Source organism: Stenella coeruleoalba, assembly GCF_951394435.1.
Source record: "Stenella coeruleoalba genome assembly, chromosome: 9".
Taxonomy (NCBI): domain Eukaryota; kingdom Metazoa; phylum Chordata; class Mammalia; order Artiodactyla; family Delphinidae; genus Stenella; species Stenella coeruleoalba.
The window spans coordinates 6,804,626-6,823,502 of NC_137155.1; the positions used below are offsets into that span (position 1 = coordinate 6,804,626).

Here is an 18,877-nt window from a genome sequence, read left to right on the forward strand (position 1 = left end):
GGCCTTAGATAGTTAAGGTGAATGTCAAAGGAATGATTTCAATGAGTCCGTAGTTTTGCATCTTGCCGTACATAGAAAAGTGCTAAATTCATTAACTTGAGATATCTGGATTTTCTTTAATTAACAGTAACCTTTTGATGTTCCAACTACCTGGTTTTTGTTGCAAAACTTCTATGTATCCTGGTTCCTCCCTTACCCTTTCAGAGCAGCCCCTCAGAGCTATCTGAGAGGCTGTCTTCTGGGCTTAGGTCCTCAGAAAGTCCTAATAGAACACAATTGTCAGCTTTTAGGATGTGCATTTTTTTCAGTTGACATCTGTTAGGTACAATTGACTTGTAGTATTGTTTAGGTTCTCTATTTTCTTATTGATCTTTTGTCTGGTTCTCCTATCTACTATTGAAAATGATTATTGAAGTATTCAACTATTTTTGTGGAATGATTTTTCCCTTCAATTCTGTGAATGTTTGCTTCATTATATTTGGGGGCTCTTTTTGGTACATACATGTTTATAATTGTCTTGTTGGATTAACTTTTGTTTAATATATGATGTCTTTCTTTATCTCTTGTAAGTTTTTAAACCGAAGTCTATTTTGTCTGAATTAGTATAGCCTACCCAGCTTTCTTTTGGTTAATATTTACAGGGAATATGTTTCCATCCTTTCACTTTCAATCTTCTGTCTTTAGAGCTAAAGTGAGTCTCTTATAGACTGTATATATTTGGATCATTTTTCTAATCCATTCTGCCTATCTCTGCCTTTTGATCAGACAGTTTAATCTATTTACGTTTAAAGTAACTACACTTAAGGAGGAACTTACTACTGTCACTTTGCTACTTAATAAAAAAGTCTTACAGTATTTGTCTCTATTACTGCCTTCTTTTGTGTTCAGCTGATTTTTTTTTGTAATGACATGTTTTACTCTACTACTCCTATACATTTCTGTTTCCCCTTCATGTTATTAATGTCACAAATTATACCTTTATACGTTGTGTGTCCAATAATATAGATTTATAACTTATTTTAGTGCATTTGTCCTTTCGGTCCTGTTGGAAATAAAAAAGTGGAGTTGCTACCAAAATTAAAGTAATGCTGCCATTTATATTGCCCATGTATTTCTTTGTCAGATCTTTCCATCTTCATACTGCTGTGAGTTACTGTCTAGCATCCTTTCCTTTCAAACTGAAGGACTACCTTTACCATTTCTTACAGGCCAGGTAGTATACAAATAAGGTCTGCTCTGCTCCCTCCAGTTCAAGGTGACAGGAATGTGGGGACTGGGAAACAGGATGCTGCCTTCTCAAGAACAAGACCACTGCCACACTGGGGAAGGAGTGGGGCAATGGCAAGTGAAAATGCCACAAAACTTTGCTGTCATTTTTAGGATGGCTTTTTCTTGCTTGAACGTTTGCTTGGTTGCTGTAAACCTTTAACTTTTTTAGAGACACTACAAAATTAGTTCAGACAGCTTCTGGTTGTTTTCTTCATGTTTCCGTGGGAAAAGGTGAGCTTGGAACTTCCTAGTCTGCCATTTTGCCAAAATACTGTTTTTTAACCTATCAAATTTACAGTGATAAAGAAACTGTGAAATTTATTGAGACTTTTGGCAAACTGGCACTATCATCAGTGTTGATGACCGTGCTGGGACAGCAGTCTCTATGTGTGTGTATATATACGTGTGTGTATACGTATACATGTATGTATATATGTAAGTATATGTATATTAGTATATATGTGTTTGTGTATGTGTGTATAAGTATACAAACACATACAGAGATTATATATGTATCTGAAAAGACTTAAAATACTAGTATCATCTGACTCCTGGGAACTCAGCTTAAGGAAATACTCATGGATGTATATGGGGAGTTTTGGCTATAAGAATATTTACTGTCCACATTCTTTATAATAATGAAACACTGGCAGCAAAATTTTGTCTAATAATAGGGGTTGGTTAAAACATATGATGGTCCACCATGCAGTGAAATGCTACATACCTAGTAAAACTCATATTGAGGAAGAATAATTTCACTGAATTAACACTATTCATTATTTCAAAACATGTTTTAAAACCAACAGCTTATTTTTAAAAAGTATCTGACCTCCCCCACTCCAATGGCAGTCATTACTGCCTTGAATCAGGCCTTTTAGCAGTTGCCCACTCCCCAAACTCTTCCTTAACCCTGGTCCTCTTAGATTTATACCTACTTTGGGTCTCACAAACCCCCGTGGCTTTACTTATCAGCTCACATTTACAGAGCATTATCTTCTGAACTCAAGGCAGCAATTCTGAGATTCCATTTTACCGAAGGAAAGAAGGATGTGATGGATTCCCAGGAGGTTAAGAGGCCATTTACCAGGCAATGTATTAATCACTCTACAAATATTAACTCATTCAGTCCTCAGAGAGAGGAAGAGACCTATTATCCTCATTTTTCAACTGAGGAAACTACAGCCCTGGGAAGCTTCTATCTTGCCTGAGCTTCCAGAGCTGGTAATTGGTAAGAGTTCAGATTTCAACCCAGGTAGTCTGGCTCCAGAGCCAAGGCTTTCAGTCACAGCTTTACTGTCTCTTGTTCTTATTAGTAGTAAAAATAATAATGATTATTAATAATATTTAATATAACACAGAAATGTGATCAACAGTGGTTTTCATTATCCAGAGCTTTTTAAGTGTTTTCACTTACAAGAGCTCACTTATCTCTGAAAACTCATTTTGCCGAGACAGGAACTGAGGCTCAAGTACCCATCGCTGATGCTGTGAAACCCACCGCAGGAATTACAGACTCATTATTATTGGTAAATAGTATAATGTAAAGGATAATAAAAAGTGCCTCCACAGTCCTTAGGGCTTCACAGTGTGATCTGACACACCTTTTACCATGTGTAACCGGCTCTGAGAGGCCAGCAAGGCGGGCAAGGCAGCACACCAAGTAAGATAAAGCAAAGTTATCGTTTTGCTTACTAATAATAACGCCTCGTCCTCCAGAGCTAAAGAAAAGGCTTTTCTTAAGGAAATCAAACTCATACCGCAGGGAGGTGGTGACTTCACCTGGGTCCTGCAGCTGCTTCGTGGCCCCGGGGCAGTTTCTCCGCTGGTGCGGCACCGAAGGCGCCTCCCGGCGAGTCCCGGCCTGCGGGCACCTGGGCACCTGGGCAGGTGGGCGGGTCCGGGCTGCGGGTCGCGGACCGCCCCCGTCCCCGGTGCCAGCCCCGTGCCGCCCGCGCCCCCGCCGCCCCCAGGCCGCTCCAGGCCGACCCCGGGCCCCCTCCCCGAGTCTCCACCGCCCCGCACGCTCGGAGCCGATACCCGGCCTCACTCTCCTCCGGCTCCGGGCCCACTCACACCCGTCTCCGGCTGACCCGGGGCCCTCCCCGCGCCCCCGCCGCCTGGAGCTGCCCGGGCGGGCGGCCGGCGGCCGGTGCGAGGCCCCTCCCCGGCGGAGTCGCTCAGCTCGGAGGAAGCGGAGGCGGCGGCAGCGCCGAGACCTCGCCGCGCTCATGGCGTCGCCCGGGTGAGTGCGGCGCTCGCGGCCGCGCCGGGGTGGGGGGGGTTGCGGGGTGGGGGCTGCGGGCCGCCGCTGGCGGCCTTCCCCGGCCTGCGGCCCCGGACCCCCGCCCGCTCGCTCGCCCGCCAGGCCCCGCGGCCCTCTCCCGCCGACCTCGGGCGGAGGCGGCCCGGGCGGGGGCGGGCTGGGGGCGCGGGCTGAGGATCTCGGCTCCGGGGGCGGGCTCCGGGGCCCGGGGCGCGGAGGCCGTTGGTGGGGGGCGGGCGGAGCGGGAGGGCGTGCGGGAGCGGCAGCCCCCCACCTCCCAGCGGCGCCCCCGGCCTGGAGCCGCGGCGTCTGGTGCTCGCCCGGCGTCTGCCGCCCTGCCTTCCGCATCTGTTTTCTCCGCTTGCTCGCGTTGGAGTTGATGCTGGGTTCTCACCGCCGTCGGGATGCAGCCTGGATGTCCCCGAACGTCCGGAGCAGGGGCCGGGGCAGACCCTGCCTCGGCCTGGTCCGGGCCTCCAGCTTGGGCTGGGCCGCGGGCCCGGGTACAGTGGCTGCCCCTGTTCTGACATCACCTCCATTCCACTGTCTTGGTGTGAAAATGTTCTTTCTTTTAGGAAATGATGGTGACCTACTGAGTTTGTAATTTAAAAAAAAAATTTTTTTTGCAAAATAAAACCTCAGCAATTCATTATGATTACTTTTTGTTTTGGTAATTTAGTCGTGAAAGCTGGGAATGACAAGAGTTAATGCAACAGCTACGTTTCACAGAGGAGGAAAATTAGTCTCAAGGTCATTGCTTTAGTTGGTAACAGGCTTCATTTGACTGCTGTCCACCATTCAGTGTGTCTCAGACCTAGTGGTTATGGTAGCAATTCGCTGCACATCCTTGCACATCACAGAGGGCTTTTACTGGTGCACGGGGTGGGGTCGGGGGAATGGTGGGCTGAGAGGCAGAGAAGATGGATATCAGGCCCCTTACAGGTAAGGGAAGTTCACTGGAGTGAACTGGCTCAGTGCAGTGGGCCTTGATGGAGCAAGCTGGGTTTTGACTCCAGCCAAGTCATGGGCATTTCCCATCTACCTGCTGTCTTTCTAGGTTTAGGGAGGAGCAGTCAGAAGTACGCAGTACTTTGAGCTTGTAATTAGAATAAACAGCTCATCCCTCAGAAGGCCAGGCTGTCACCCAGAGGTTCAAGGTCCCACTGGGTTCCTGGCCCTCGTGTCAGGAAAGGGTGAGGCAGGGCGCATCGGAGGCAGTAGTGGGTGGCTGAGCCTGTGTGGGGCTGCCGTGAAGCCTTTAAAAAGTGATGGTGCATTGGGCACCCCAGCCCACTACATTAAGTCAGAGGCGGACTTAATGCTCGGCTGGTGTGCCCTTCTGTGGGCCAGTAGTCCCTAAACTGTGTCTCTGTGGAAGGTCATGTAAGTGCAGATTTGATATTTGCAATCCTGACTATTTTTGAGGGATCTCATGAGTCTGCAGTTGGTACTTATTTCTGAGGGGTACCCATTGCAAAGCTGAGGTCACAGCGTTTTTAGTATACTTTATGTCGTTTCATGGAACGAACTATGTACTTATTATGGTATATACAAATTTGGGGACAGTCTTTGTCTCCATATGTCCGCAGGCTTTGCTGGTAGACCAGAGTCTAGCCAGGGAGACTTGGTTTCCTAAGCTTCTTTGGCCTCTCCAAGTCAGCAGACATTCAGCCTAGAAGACTAGGTGCTGCAGGAATAAGTCCAGAGATTCAGGGCAGGGATGGGAGGGGAGCCGTGATTTGTGCTGGACTGTTAATGGAGGAGCCTCCAAATCTGGTGTTCTTTTCTAAGTGACAATTTCCGTAAGAGAGTTGGGAAGGAAAGAAGAAATTCTGACAGTTTTTGAGGAGCTTACCAATGTGCTAGGCCTTATGGAAAAGAAAAGGACAAGAATGAAGGCATCAAAGGAAAAGATATATTTGAGATGACTCACAGCCCAGTGTGTTTGGAATTAAGGAGAGACAAGGCCAGAGATGGAGGCAGGGCCAGACTACAGGACCTGGCCTCCTTTTGTGGGCTTACTGCCCACTGTTCACTGAAGGATATTTGTCATCAGGCTCTTGGGGAATCCATGTGACAGCAGTATGGAAGAGGCGGAGGGGACAGGGGAGATGGAGCTCATCAGCCTGCTACCGCTCTCAGCCTGCTACCGTCTACCCTCTTCTGCGGGCCTCCACTCCTTATGGCCCCCATCTCTTCTTTACTCTGCCTGCTTCTTCATTCTTGGGGTTTCCTTGGGTTCCGTAGCCCATCTCTGCTAATTCCTACCTAGCACACGTTCTCTGCATGATTGCATCCATTTCTGCAGCTTTAAATGTCCAAATCAGAGGTTCTTAACCTGGGGTACACGATTGGGTGGGCTTCCAGGGTCCTGCATTCCCTGAAGCCGTATGCAGCATTGGGGTCCGTGTGCATTTTCCGGGGACCAAGGTCTATAGTCTTCATCATCTGCAGCCTGCCTCAAAGGGCCTCCTAGCCATAGCAAGTTTACAGTCATCCATCCATACCCACCTAGAGAGATAGCAAACCTAGTTAACTGTGCAAAATATATATTTTTTTCAGATTGTTAATGGTAGATAATTTGAAAAACAAAAAAGTATAAAACAATAAAAATCAAGTGTAGTCTGACTTTCTGTAGACCACCACTTGAAACATTTTGGGGTCTTTTAAATTAGGCCATTATTTTTATCAGAGAGACATCCTTACAGATACAACTAGAGTCCCCCCCGCTACCCCCCAACCTCCCTGCCTATCTTAGTTAGGCAGGTATCTCGACAGACATTTTCTATTGCATTTACATGTTATATTTGTTCTTTGCTCTGTTTTTCCCCCAGATTTTTTTTTTTTTTTTTGCGGTACGCGGGTCTCTCACTGCTGTGGCCTCTCCCGCTGCGGAGCACAGGCTCTGGACGCGCAGGCTCAGCGGCCATGGCTCACGGGCCCAGCCGCTCCGCGGCATGTGGGATCCTCCCGGACCGGGGCACGAACCCGTGTCCCCTGCGTCGGCAGGCGGACTCTCAATCACTGTGCCACCAGGGAAGCCCCTCCCCCAGATTTTTAAATTTATTATTTTACACATAACGTAAAATTTGCCACCTTAAACACTTATTTGCGCCTTTTTTACATAAATGGACTCATACTGTTCTGCAGCAGGCTTTATTCACCCAGCAATATGCTTTGAAATGCTTTTCACGTGAGAACAAAGAACAGATCTACCTAAAACTTGACATTTATATAACATTCTGCGTCATGGTTATGTTATTTAGTTAAGAATGTTTTCAGTTTTCTTTGTGCGCACTTGGTGTCTCCCTCTGGACACGCGCAAGTGGTTTTCTGAAGTAGATACAAAGAACTGTGGTCAGAGGGCCAGCCCATTTTTTTAGCTCATACTACCAAAGTATGCTTATGAATGATCGTACCACCTTGCCCTTCCACCACCACATTTTAAGGGCTCTCTCCACCTCCCAACATGTGATGACATCAGACTTTAAAAGTTTTGCCTGTCTGGTGGAATTATTGAGTCAAGAAATAGGAAGCTAGTGGCATCTTTATTCACCCCATGTTCAAAGATAGAAACTTCCTCCCTGACTCCTATATTCCTTCAGAAATAGTCAGTCCTCATTTCTTTGATCCGGTTGTGAACATCGAATTCTAACCATCCATATCCTTAAGTAAACTCTTACCTTCAGGTTTTTGTTTCAGAAAATGTGGTCATTGTAGCACCTAAGTAGTCTCTGCACTGGGCCAGGAGTGATGTAATGAGACCTGTCCTGGAGTCAAAGTATGGGAGGCAAGGAGCCCCACCAAGCACCTCACCTGCCTTCCTGGCCACTCCCTCAGGATTCATCTCCCCTGGAACTGAAAGCACTCCCAGTAACATCCACTGGACATTTCAAAGTACCCTGGACTGAACTTCAACCTTTCGTCTTCCTTGTCCAGGAAGATTCTCTCCCAACACCAACATTTTGTGGGGAAGGAAAGGATCCTGGGCTTCCCCTTCTGGGAAGGGCTCAGCTTTCCCGCTGAAGCCTAGCCTGGTCCAAATGGGCCACAAGAGCTCCAAGCTCTTCACAGTGGGTGGAGGAAGGGTCCTCTAGCCAGGCCAGGGGTGGGGAGGAAGAGGCCCACAGATCACACAGTGGGGAGGAGACACTGAGCAAGTCGGGCAAGGTATGTAACTGCTCCTGGGTGAGGTCCAGCCGGGAGCCCTTGGCCTCTGCTCAGGAGCTGCTGTGGCTTCCAGAGAACACACATGGCTTTGCCAGCGGGATGCAGACTCTGCTCTTCCCCAGTAGATCTGGGGTTGCCCAGTGAGCCAGCAACCACCCCAGTGTGTCCCTACTGGAGAAAACGAGAGAACTGGGAGGGGTGTTGTAGCTGAACCATCCCTGGCTCTGCAGAGCGGCTCACCAAAGCCCACTTACCTCCTTGTAGGTGGCAGATGTGCCACTGCTTCATCAGATGGAGTGCCGTGTGGCGAACCTGGCCCCCAGCTCAAGGAGAGCCTCTTCTTATCCACAACCAGGAGCCCCTGGCAGGGGCTTTCCAGTCCAAGGGAATGCTCTTTTAAATTTAGATCCTGCCTACTTCCAAAGAGTGTATTGTTAGGCCCTGTTCTAAGTGCTTTTGCTTATAATATGTTATTGAATCTTCGCGACAACGCTATAGTAAGTACTGTTATTATCCGTATTGTATGGGTGAGGAAATCGAGGCCCACCCAAGCAGTTTAAGTTAGAACTTGATGCAAAATGACCCCATTATGAATAGTCGGTTTAAATTTGGTTACTGAGGCACAACAAAAATGTTGGACTCAGTACTTGGTTCTAATCTCAAAGCACATGCACTGTGTCTCCGGCACGCTCGGGATGAAACTGGAGTAAGAATGTGTTCACTTGGTTTGTCTGTATTAGCAGAGTGGTTGTCCTTTCAATTATGCTTTTACGAAATATGGCTGAATATGGAATAACTTAGACGCGCTCTTTCTTTTAAAGAAGAATTCCCTCCGGGAGGCTATATATTCTGAGCGAGACCACCTGCATGTAGTTCAGAAGTGGTGGTTCTGTCCCAGATTCTCCGCGTTGTAACTTTTTATAAAATTGTTAGTTGCCTTACTTTTAAAAACAAGTAATATATGCATATGGTAAAAAGTTCAAAAGGTATAAAAGGAACATAAATGAAATCTCAGGCACCTTGCCCCCTGTTCCTGTCCGAGAAACTGGCATCCTCCTTAGAGAAGCATCCTCCCGGGAGGGAGGCAGGGCACAGTGTGGATTGGTGTCCTCCTCCTTGTTCTGTTTTAAACCCAGAATGCCTTTTGGAGATGTCTTTTGTTACTTTGTTTCTGTTTAGATTCTTGGTTCCTTCTCATGGATTTGTAGATCTTTGTACATTGAGAAAACTGACTTTCATTGTTTGTGTTACAAATGCTTCTCCTTTGTTATTTACCTTTTGACTGTATGAAGCCTTCCCTGCTCTGAGATCTTTGTTTTAAGTCTTTAATATTTCTTTCAGTGCATTTTTGGTTTCATTTTCTAATTTACCTCTTAGATCCAGGTCGTTTTCATTTTGGTGAAAGGAGTAGTAGGGATTTACCTTTATTTTTTCCATGTTGTTGTAATTGAATAATCACCAGACGCTTAGAGCTGCCTGGATCAGGGACAAAATTCCCACCTGTATTTGGGCCTGTTTCTGGGCTCTTCTCTTACTGAGCTCTGCCTATTCATGAACCAGTGCTACAGCCTTAACTTACTGTGGCTTGTACTATGTTTTGCTGTCTCGCAGGTTTTGTCCGCCTTCATTCCTGGTCTTTTTCAGAATTTTCCTGATTATTATTGCACAAATATTTCTGAATAGAATCAGCTCCCCTGTTTTCAAACCTAAATTCACTTATTGGTTAATTTAGGGAGAATCGACTTTAAAATTATAGTGAGCCTTTCTTTCCCCAAAGGATATGGCTTTGTCCGAGTCTTTTATATTCTTTAGTATTTAGAAATTCTTTTCATATAGATGTTGCACATTTATATGTGTATTCTTAAATTTTTTCTTGTTGTTACTCTAAATGGGAGTCTTCCTTTCACATCGCTAAACTTGTTTGTATATAAGAAGGCAATTGGGTTTTTAAAAAAAATGTTTTGTATGTCCCCAGCTTACTGAATTCTCTCATTGCTCACAGCAGTTTTCCAGTTGATCTCTTAGTTCTTCCACATCACCATTTCTTTCTGTTATCATGGATAAATATAGCAAGGTGCTTCTGCCTTTGTTGTGGGCAGACTGTGTGTCTGAAGGAAGGGAGCCAACAGTGGTCTTTTGGATACATTGTGGAGCGCTGCCTTCCCTAAGCGGCCCCAGCCCTTTGCGGCCCCTGTGCCGCTCAGCATCTCCACGGAGGCCGTCCACGGGTCTTGGGCCACAACACGAGCACTAGCTTGCTCGGGGTCCCGTCATGCGCACCCACAGACTTCCCGTTCGAGACAGTGGCAGCTCTACTGAACCTGAGCATTTGGAGGTTTCCTGGACTGTCTTTCTCACACACTCTGTCCAGTCCTTCACAGAGACTTTCAGAGCCCAGCCCTGTGTTGTCGCCTCTGGTGCCACTACCCAGGTCTGATCTTTGTCACCTCTAATCTGTTCTCAACATCAAGCAGGCATGTCGACTTGCATGCAGCCCATTCTCCAGAATAAAAGCCAGAAAGTTCGGTCTTACCCGGCCTCTTCTACCGCCTGCGTCCCGCTCACTCCATAACAGCTGCACCGGCCTCCCCGCCGATCCCTGAGCCCCTCCTGCCCTGCATGGCACCTGGAACGCTCTCCCCAGGGGGCCGTGTGGCTTACGCCCTCCTCTCCTACCAAGCCTGCCCTTGCATGTCCCCTTCTCCGGGAGGCCCACCCTGACCTAATTACAGCAGTCTGTGCCCCCATTCACCACATGCCCGGTACCCTGATCCTAGTCTACACTTTCTTTCTTTCTTCCAGAGCACTTAATGCCTCCCAGTGTATCTTCTATTTAAAACTTTCAAAAATTGTTTCTTGTCAGTTCCCCCCCGCTCACTGAATGTAAGCTAAGAGCAGAGACATTTATGTCCTTCGCCGATATATCCCAAACTCCTAGAAAAGTTCCTAGCGGGAAATAAATGTGTGGATAAACCCAAGAGAACACTGCCTTATATAAACTTGCTTCACATGTGTAAGTCTCTCTGGGTCCCTATAGCAACCTGATTAGGTGTGCAGGACAGGGGTGGCCAGCTTTGTTTTAAAGATTAACATACCTGTATTTTGTAGAGTTCATGTAATGAGTGTTCATAGTATCTCTCCAGCCTAACCCTAGTATAAACTCCTGGAGGACTGGGGCAGCATTTTAGAGCTGTTTCCTCTTGTATGGTGAACCTACATGGCACGAACCTGGGACCAAGACCTGTTGCTCATTACACTGATTCTCTCCTTGCAACACTCTTAGGTTGGGGTGTGGCAATGATTATTGCCCCAGGATCCTGCTGGAGGGGTAACAGCAGTAGGCAGGACACCTTTGCCTGACATGTGAGGGGTGTGTCCTTTCCCAGTGTGCTGCCTCTCCTGCCTTCAGGAAATTCTAGGTGCATAAAAGCAGGACTGCAGTGGGTCCCTCTGCCACGCTCCCTGCACGTGCCAGCACATTTCAGGGACTAAATGCCGGGCTTCACGGTGCTTGTCTATTACCTACGTTATAATAACTGACATCTACTTGTCCTCATGTGCTGTTTGATGGAAACTTTTCATGTATGTTTTCTTAGCCAGTCCCCACTGCTGCACAGTGAGTTTTAAACTTTTCAAAGCATGTGGTCACCTTGCAGAGGTGGGATGGCCCCTAGTTTTGGCTTCGATATTGTGGATGAATTGTGTTCCCTCCAAAACATATGTTGAAGTCCTAACCCCTAGTACTTGTGAATGTGATCTTTTTTGGAAATAGGTTCTTTGCAGACGTGATTACTTAATATAAGGTTGCACTTGCACTGGGTTAGGGTGGGCCCAAATCTAGTGACTAGTGCCCTTAAAAGAGGCAGAGAAGAGACACAGACATGGGACTTCCCTGGTGGTCCAGTGGTAAAGAATCTGCCTTCCAATTCAGGGGACGTGGGCTCGATCCCTGGTCGGGGAACTAAGATCCCACATCCCGCGGGGCAGCTAAGCCTGCGTGCCACAACTACTGAGCCCATGTGCCTCAACTAGAGAGCCCATGTGCCGCAAACTACAGAGCCCACATGCTCTGAAGCCCATGAGCCACAACTAGAGAGAAGCTCACACGCCGCAACAAAGAGCCTGCACGCCACAACAAAAAGATCCCGCATGCCACAACGAAGATCCCGCGTGCCACAACGAAGACCCAAAGCAGCCAAAAAAATAAATAATATTTTTAAAAAGAGTGATATGTGGACACATACAGGGGAGAACCCATGTCAAGAGAGGCAGAAACTAATACAGCTGTCAAGAGCCACACATACATTGTCTTCATTTGGTAGGGATGCTATAACAAAGGACCACAAACTGGGAGGCTTAAAGAAAACAGAAATCTTTTTTTCACAGTTCTGGATGCCAGGTGTCTGAAACTAAGGTGTCAGCAGAGTTGGTTCCTTTTCGAGGCTCTGGGGAGAGCCTATCCCAAGCCTCTCTCCTACCCTTTTGGCGGCTGCCAGCAGTCCTCAGTGTTCCTTCGATTGTAGATGCATCATTCCAATCTCCACTTCCATCGTCATGTCCTTCTCCCTGTGTATCCAAATTTTCCTCTTATAAGAATACCATTCATTGCATTAGGGGCTCACCCTACCCCTGTATGACATGATCTTAATTTAACTAATTAGATCTGCAAAGACCTTATTCCAAATAAGGTCCCATTCATAGTAGGGAGTTAGGACCTGAACATATGTTATGGGGAAACACAGTTCAACCCACCAGGAGGGTTTGAAAAAGTTTATTACTAATTTAGTGAGGCTTTCTGGGTAGAGCAACTGGCCTCAGGTTTTGTTTTGTTTTTTGTTTTGTTTGGGGTGTTGTAATGGGGTGAGGGTCCCTAGCTAACACCAAAGAAAGGAGCCCTCAGGCTCTCTTGTCTGCTGGCCCAGATGTGGGGCAGGTCAGGAAGGGGAAGATCTTGAAAGCTATTAGCATCAAACAGCAAAAATTGGGTCAAACTATTATCCAAGGTTATTAATAATATACTGTCAACTACATTATGGTAAGCAACTGCCCCGTATTTAGTCTCCTTTTGTTAGATTTTCTGTGCCGGCTTGTTTTATTGGTGCCACCCAACGAAGGAGCCAGGTTTGTTGCTAGGAATTAGCCCTGCTCGCAAGGTTTGGACAGTTTATTCTTGGCCTTGAGGGGCACCGTCCAAGGAGTGCCCAACTCTGAGGTGGTGGCAGGCATCTCCCTTTCAGAGATGGGTCTCCTGAATCAGAGTCTCCAGGTATGAATAGGAAAGCTCCTCAGGTAATGCTGTTGTGCAATGGAAAAAGAGAATGAAGGACACCGAAAGTGTGCCTTGCCCTGTCTCCCAGGACTGACAGCCAGTGAGGCGGATGGCCTCGGGCTGTCAGGTTGTTGACTCTGCCTGCCAGACCTGAAGGGAGCCCTGTGCACACACCAGGCTGTCTGCTTCCTAACTTTGTGAGAAAGAACTGTTAGACACACTTGGCCTTCAGGGTGGCATTCCGATCGCTTCTTGCCCTGGAGAGAAGTCTGTGTGGGGAGGTGCCCCCAGAAGGGAAGCTGAGCCGTGATGCCACGGCACCGAGGCTACAGGCCTGGGCAGCATGGAGACCAGGAGCCCATGCCCGGGCCGGACCTCTGTGCTGGTGGCCCCCAGGCGGGGCCTGCGCTGGGTTCCACTTTTGGCTCTATGCCCTGGGGTCTTGCAAGGACCAACATGGGCCTCAGGAGAAGACCAAAATCTAAATAGCCCTTAATGAGGAAGTAAAACGGGATGCAGAGAATGTAGTCCTATATATCGATTAATGCAATGAGCTACAGCAACATGAATAGGTCAGAAGTAGGAGGCGGGGGCGGGGGAGGATTGGTTAACATATTGAGTAATTGTTCAAAAGAGCAAAGGCATTTTCTTGGTACTTTTCTGTATATTTGTCTTATTTTTGGAATCAGAAAAAGACGTTCGCAGTTTTCAAAAACTGCTTTGTAAAAGGCCGCTCTGCTCACGTCTGGGCCCATTGGAAGCACGGCTTGTTCTCACTCCCCTGGTCTTGTCTGCCTGTGGAGGCAAGAGCAGGCTTGGCAAGACTTGGAGTTGGCAGATGGGCTGTTTTTTATGGTTTTTGTAATTACCAGCTGTAATTATGTTACCTAAAACCTATCTGAGCCTTACAAATAATGAGCCGAAAGGGAACCAGAAGATTCACGTTCGGGTTCTGGCCCTGTGCTTCCTAGCTTGGTGATGCTGGGCTGCTTAGGCTGCCATAACAAAGGACCACAGACTGGGTAACTTAACATTTGTTTCTTGCAGTTCTGGAGGTTGGGAGTCCCAGATCACAGTGCAGGCAGATTCAGTTTCTCCTGAGGTGTCTCTCCCTGGCTTGTAGATGGCCACTGTCTCACTGTGTCCTCACCTGGCCTTTTCCTGTGCACCTGCAGAGAGAGAGCAAGCTCTTGGGGGTCTCCTCCTCTCATAGGACACCCGTCGCATCAGATCAGGGCCTTACCTTTGTGACCTCATTCAACCTTAATTACTCCCTTAAAGGCCATATATGCAAAAGGGTTTCAACATAGGAATTTGAGGGGACACAATTCAGGCCATACAGGTATTGAAAGCAGAGTTGTAAATTAAAAAGCATTGCACAAAGGTGACGTTCTATTGCTGTTCTCTCTTGCAAGACTTGGCTCTGCTTCCAGTTTACAACACAGAGACTCAAATAGGTGTGAACTTTGTTGGCAAGAATCAAGAACAGATTTATATGTATATTTTCAGAAATTAGCACAAACTCAGGGTTGTCCCTGTGATAATTTCACTCTTGTTTTCTACTTTCTTGCATGGAAAATATAGGGTTGGAGTTAAGCTCCTCTCCTGGGAAATTCTGGCGAGTGTGTCCTGAGAGCCTGTGTGCAGTGGGAAGAGGCCGGGCAACGCCCTGGGTATAACTACCTGTCCTCTGCCCTTTTCTTACCTGGGTCTCAGCACAGGGCTCCATGCCACCACCAGGCCGGGCCTGCTTCTTCCCCACTGGGAAACTATTTTTAACCAGTCATGTTTTCTTTTTTTAAGGTTACCTTCTTTTCTTATTACAAAAGCAATATATGTTCTTTGCAGAAAAATGAAGAGAAGACAATGAAAAGTCCCATTTTTATCAGCATCAGGGTCAGATTAAGTCAGAGAGCTGCCTAGTCCTCTGCACTGATAAAGTGGCTAAAACAGCCGTGAACACAGTGACCACTGAGGTTACTGGAACTCCCTTCAGAGAGGGCTGAGGATGAGACCTTTGGGGAACATGCTGGAATAACAACCAAGCGTCCTGAAATCCTTCTTTCCTCTAGGAGGGTGGATTTGATTAACACAAAACAGTTCTTCTGCTGATGAATTAACTGGAACTGGATTGCTTGTCTCTGAGGGGGCCTGCCACAAACTAAAGTTTAAACCTGTACACTCTTGGAAGAACATTGGTTTGAAGGGGTGGCAGATGACCAAGTTTTCTTGGGGCACACACATATCTGATTCTGGCCCTGACCCAGACTAACAGCATTACTTTAATGGCTCATTTCGTTTTATTAAATCAATACATGCCTCTTCTATTTAAAAAATTCAAATAAGACAAAATAAATGGATATCATACTACCCAGAAATAACTAACCACTATTAATTTTAAAACATTTTATTTGGACATAATTTCTACTTAGAGAGAAATTACAAAATTAAAAAGGCCCCTTATACAGAATCTCCTATTCTTAACATTTTAGCTCATTTACCATTCTCATTTATCATTCTTTCTCTCTTGCTGTCTCTCTCCATGTGTATGCATGTGTATACACACACACACATAAATACACATGTATATAATTATTTTCTTAACCATTAGAGAGTAACTTGCATACATCATCACCCTTTATCCCTAAATCCTTCAGTGTCTTATTTCCTAAGAATAGAGATATTCTCTCACATAACCACAGTACAATTATCAACATCAGTAAATGTGACATTGACAGCACCTATATTTCAATTTAGTCAGTAGACCCCAAAATGTCTCCTTCTAGTTCAGGATCTAGTCTAGGGTTAGGTATTGCATTTTTTCTTGTCTCTTTAGCACCCTTAATCTGGAACATTTCCTCGATTTTTTTTTTTTTTTCTTTTGTGACATTCATACTTTGAGATAATAATATTGTTCTCCCCCTCTAGCATAACATTTCATTTTGGGTTTGTCCTTATGATGAGATCAGGGTTCTACATCCTCAGCCAGAATGCTGTATAGGTGATGATGTGTCCTTCCTCAGGGTACCACAGCTGGGGGCACACATAGCCATCTGTCCCCATGGTCACTGGCTTTGATTACCCAGCCAAGTATAACTGCTAGGTTTTATTTTTCTCCTAGCACCTAATAAGCAATCTGTGAGGAAACATTTTGAGCCTGGGCAAGTATCTTGCTCCTTGTCAACATTTTCCTGCAAGAATTGGCATTCATTGGTGTTGCTAGCTTGCACCATTCTTGATTAGGATGATTCTGAAAGTGATGCTGCGCCAGCTGCAGCACCCTTCACATTAGCATTCTCTGATGAACAAGAGCCCTCATCCCCCCCCCCCCGTTTGTTTATCTGTTTGTTATCTGTACGGGCTCATTAATACCTGTTTTTCAATGGTGTTAAATTAATTACTGTATTTAATTATATTCATGCCCAAATTGACTCACACTTGGTAGTGGGAGCCCCTTCAAGCTGGCTCCTGTGTCCTGTGACATGCCCCGGCATTTTCTTTTTTTGAGCACGTCCTAATTTTCTGAAATAAGATGCTCAGGCTCATCTTGTTCTTTTGCTGCTCCAGCCCCGGAATCTGTAATTTCTCCAAGGACACCTGGTGTCTGTTAGTGTGGAATGATATGAAAGGGTGCTTGGTATGCTCACTGGTACTATAGTGTCTTTGCTTCGTGGCCCTTTCAGTGGACAGAGCTAGGAAATGTATGCACGTTTACACAAATGGATACACATGTGTACAACGAGCATGCATATAGAAATCACGAGTACACACCAGTACCTCCAGTTCCAGTGTACCTCTGTGAATTCTTTTTCTAACTTCCTCCATTCCTTATTTTTACACCCTTTCTTCAACAATGGAACCCTGACTTCTGATGAAATCAACACATTTACTCATTCCTATGATATATCTAAAATAGTTTATTCTTAAATAGACTATACTTATCAAGCCTACTTAAATTAATTCAGGGGGCTTCCCTGGTGGCGCAGTGGTTGAGAGTCCGCCTGCCGATGCAGGGGACACGGGTTCGTGCCCCGGTCCAGGAAGATCCCACATGCCGCGGAGCGGCTGGGCCCGTGAGCCATGGCCGCTGAGCCTGCGCGTCCGGACGGGAGAGGCCACAACAGTGAGAGGCCCGCGTACCGCAAAAAAAAAAAAAAAAAAAAATAGTGTGGGCAGGGAGGGATGATCCTGAATTAATTTTTTTTTTTTTTTGTGGTACGCGGGCCTCTCACTGTTGTGGCCTCTCCCGTTACGGAGCACAGGCTCCGGACACGCAGGCTCAGCGGCCATGGCTCACGGGCCCAGCCGCTCTGCGGCATGTGGGATCTTCCCGGACCGGGGCACGAACCCGTGTCCCCTGCATCGGCAGGCGGACTCTCAACCACTGCGCCACCAGGGAAGCCCAGAAATTACAATACCTTTTTTTTTTTTTCCCCTGCCCACACTATTAACTTTTGATGAACATCCTTCTAGATCTCCCTGTATACACCTATAGATGAATAGACATAGTTTTATTAAATAGTAAGCACACTGTACATACTCTTCTATAACCTGACTTTCCCCCCACTAATGAACATATCATTAACATCGTTCCATAACGTATCATACAACTTTTTGTCCACAAAATGAGATCCATAAAATATTTTTTAATGATTGCAGAATAAGACCGTACCATAATTCCTATTATTGTACTTTGATTTAAAAGGCATCTAGGGGACTTCCCTGGTGGCGCAGTGGTTAAGAACCTGCCTGCCAATGCAGGGGACACGGGTTCGAGCCCTGGTCTGGGAAGATCTCACATGCCACTGAGCAGCTAAGTCCGTGCGCCACGACTTCTGAGCCTGAGCTCTAGAGCCTGCAAGCCACAACTACTGAGCCCACGTGCCACAACTATTGAAGCCCGCGCGCCTAGAGTCCACGCTCCGCAACAAGAGAAGCCACCGCAACGAGAAGCCTGTGCACTGCAATGAAGAGTAGCCCCCACTCGCTGCAACTGGAGAAAGCCCGTGCACAGCAATGAAGACCCAACACGACCAAAAAAAAAGAAAAAAAAAAAGCGTCCAGTTTTTCACTATTATATATAAAGTTGTCATCAACATATTTGTAACTAAATTTTAATTATTTCCTTAGGGTAGAAGTGGAATTACTGGTCAAAGGATATGTATAGTTTTATGTTTTTCTGAATGGCTGTTTGCTCTGTCTCACAGTTTTTGAGAGTGCTGGTTTTTCTAGACCAGCGTGGGCACTTTTAAAAGCAGAGATGCCCAGTCCTGGCTTTGAGATTCTGGTTTCGAGGATCTGGAGTGTAACCAGGATTTGTAGTTTCTAAAGGCTCCTCAAGAGATTTTGATGTGCAGCCAATTTGATAGGTGAAAGTGGTATTTCATTAATTTAATTATAATTTTCTTCTGAAATTGTTTCAGACACTCAGATTTGGGAGAAGTGGCCCCAGAAATAAAAGCATCTGAGAGACGAACAGCTGTGGCCATTGCAGGTAAAGTTGGGCTTCTGTCCACTCGGAAGCAGATCTGTTTCTTCTGGCCCATTGGGATTCTGGATCCCAGCACCACCCTGGGCTGTGGATCATGGACCTCCAAAATAAATAAGCCTAAGGTTTTTATTTTCCCTTTTACAAGAAGACCCATTTAAGGTCTTTTAAGCTTCCCTCATATATTCAAAATAGGATTCACTTTTAAAAAGGTATTTACCACACAGTTTTACCGGGAGCACATTACTCCAATTTCAGCACGTTGCTGTTCCTGCCATTCTGACCTGTGTTGAGGGCAACTGTCTAGTTTCTAAACTGGGCACACCTGAGAGTGAGCAGTGTGTTTTGTTGGGACAAGAGGTATGAATTGGGACTGTCCCTAGGAGACTGGGACTTGTAGTCTTCCTGATCATGGTCC

At 46.3% G+C, this 18,877-nt stretch overlaps 1 protein-coding gene across 3 annotated transcripts in view; it reads left to right on the forward strand.

Moving 5' to 3' along the window:
* The window catches only part of LOC307191352 (up-regulator of cell proliferation), an 81,337-nt gene that overhangs the window by 45,249 nt on the left and 17,211 nt on the right, over positions 1-18,877 (forward strand). For 2 of the 3 annotated variants that reach the window (XM_079931356.1, XM_079931355.1), the window contains one exon: positions 18,395-18,465. Coding sequence is in view for 1 of the 3 variants with exons in the window: in XM_079931354.1 (XP_079787480.1) it covers positions 3,498-3,511; positions 18,395-18,465 (85 nt within the window). In the remaining 2 variants the exon portion in view is untranslated. Of the gene's footprint in view, positions 1-3,054; positions 3,512-18,394; positions 18,466-18,877 lie in introns of those variants that run through there. The other variant, XM_079931354.1, reaches the window with a different exon arrangement.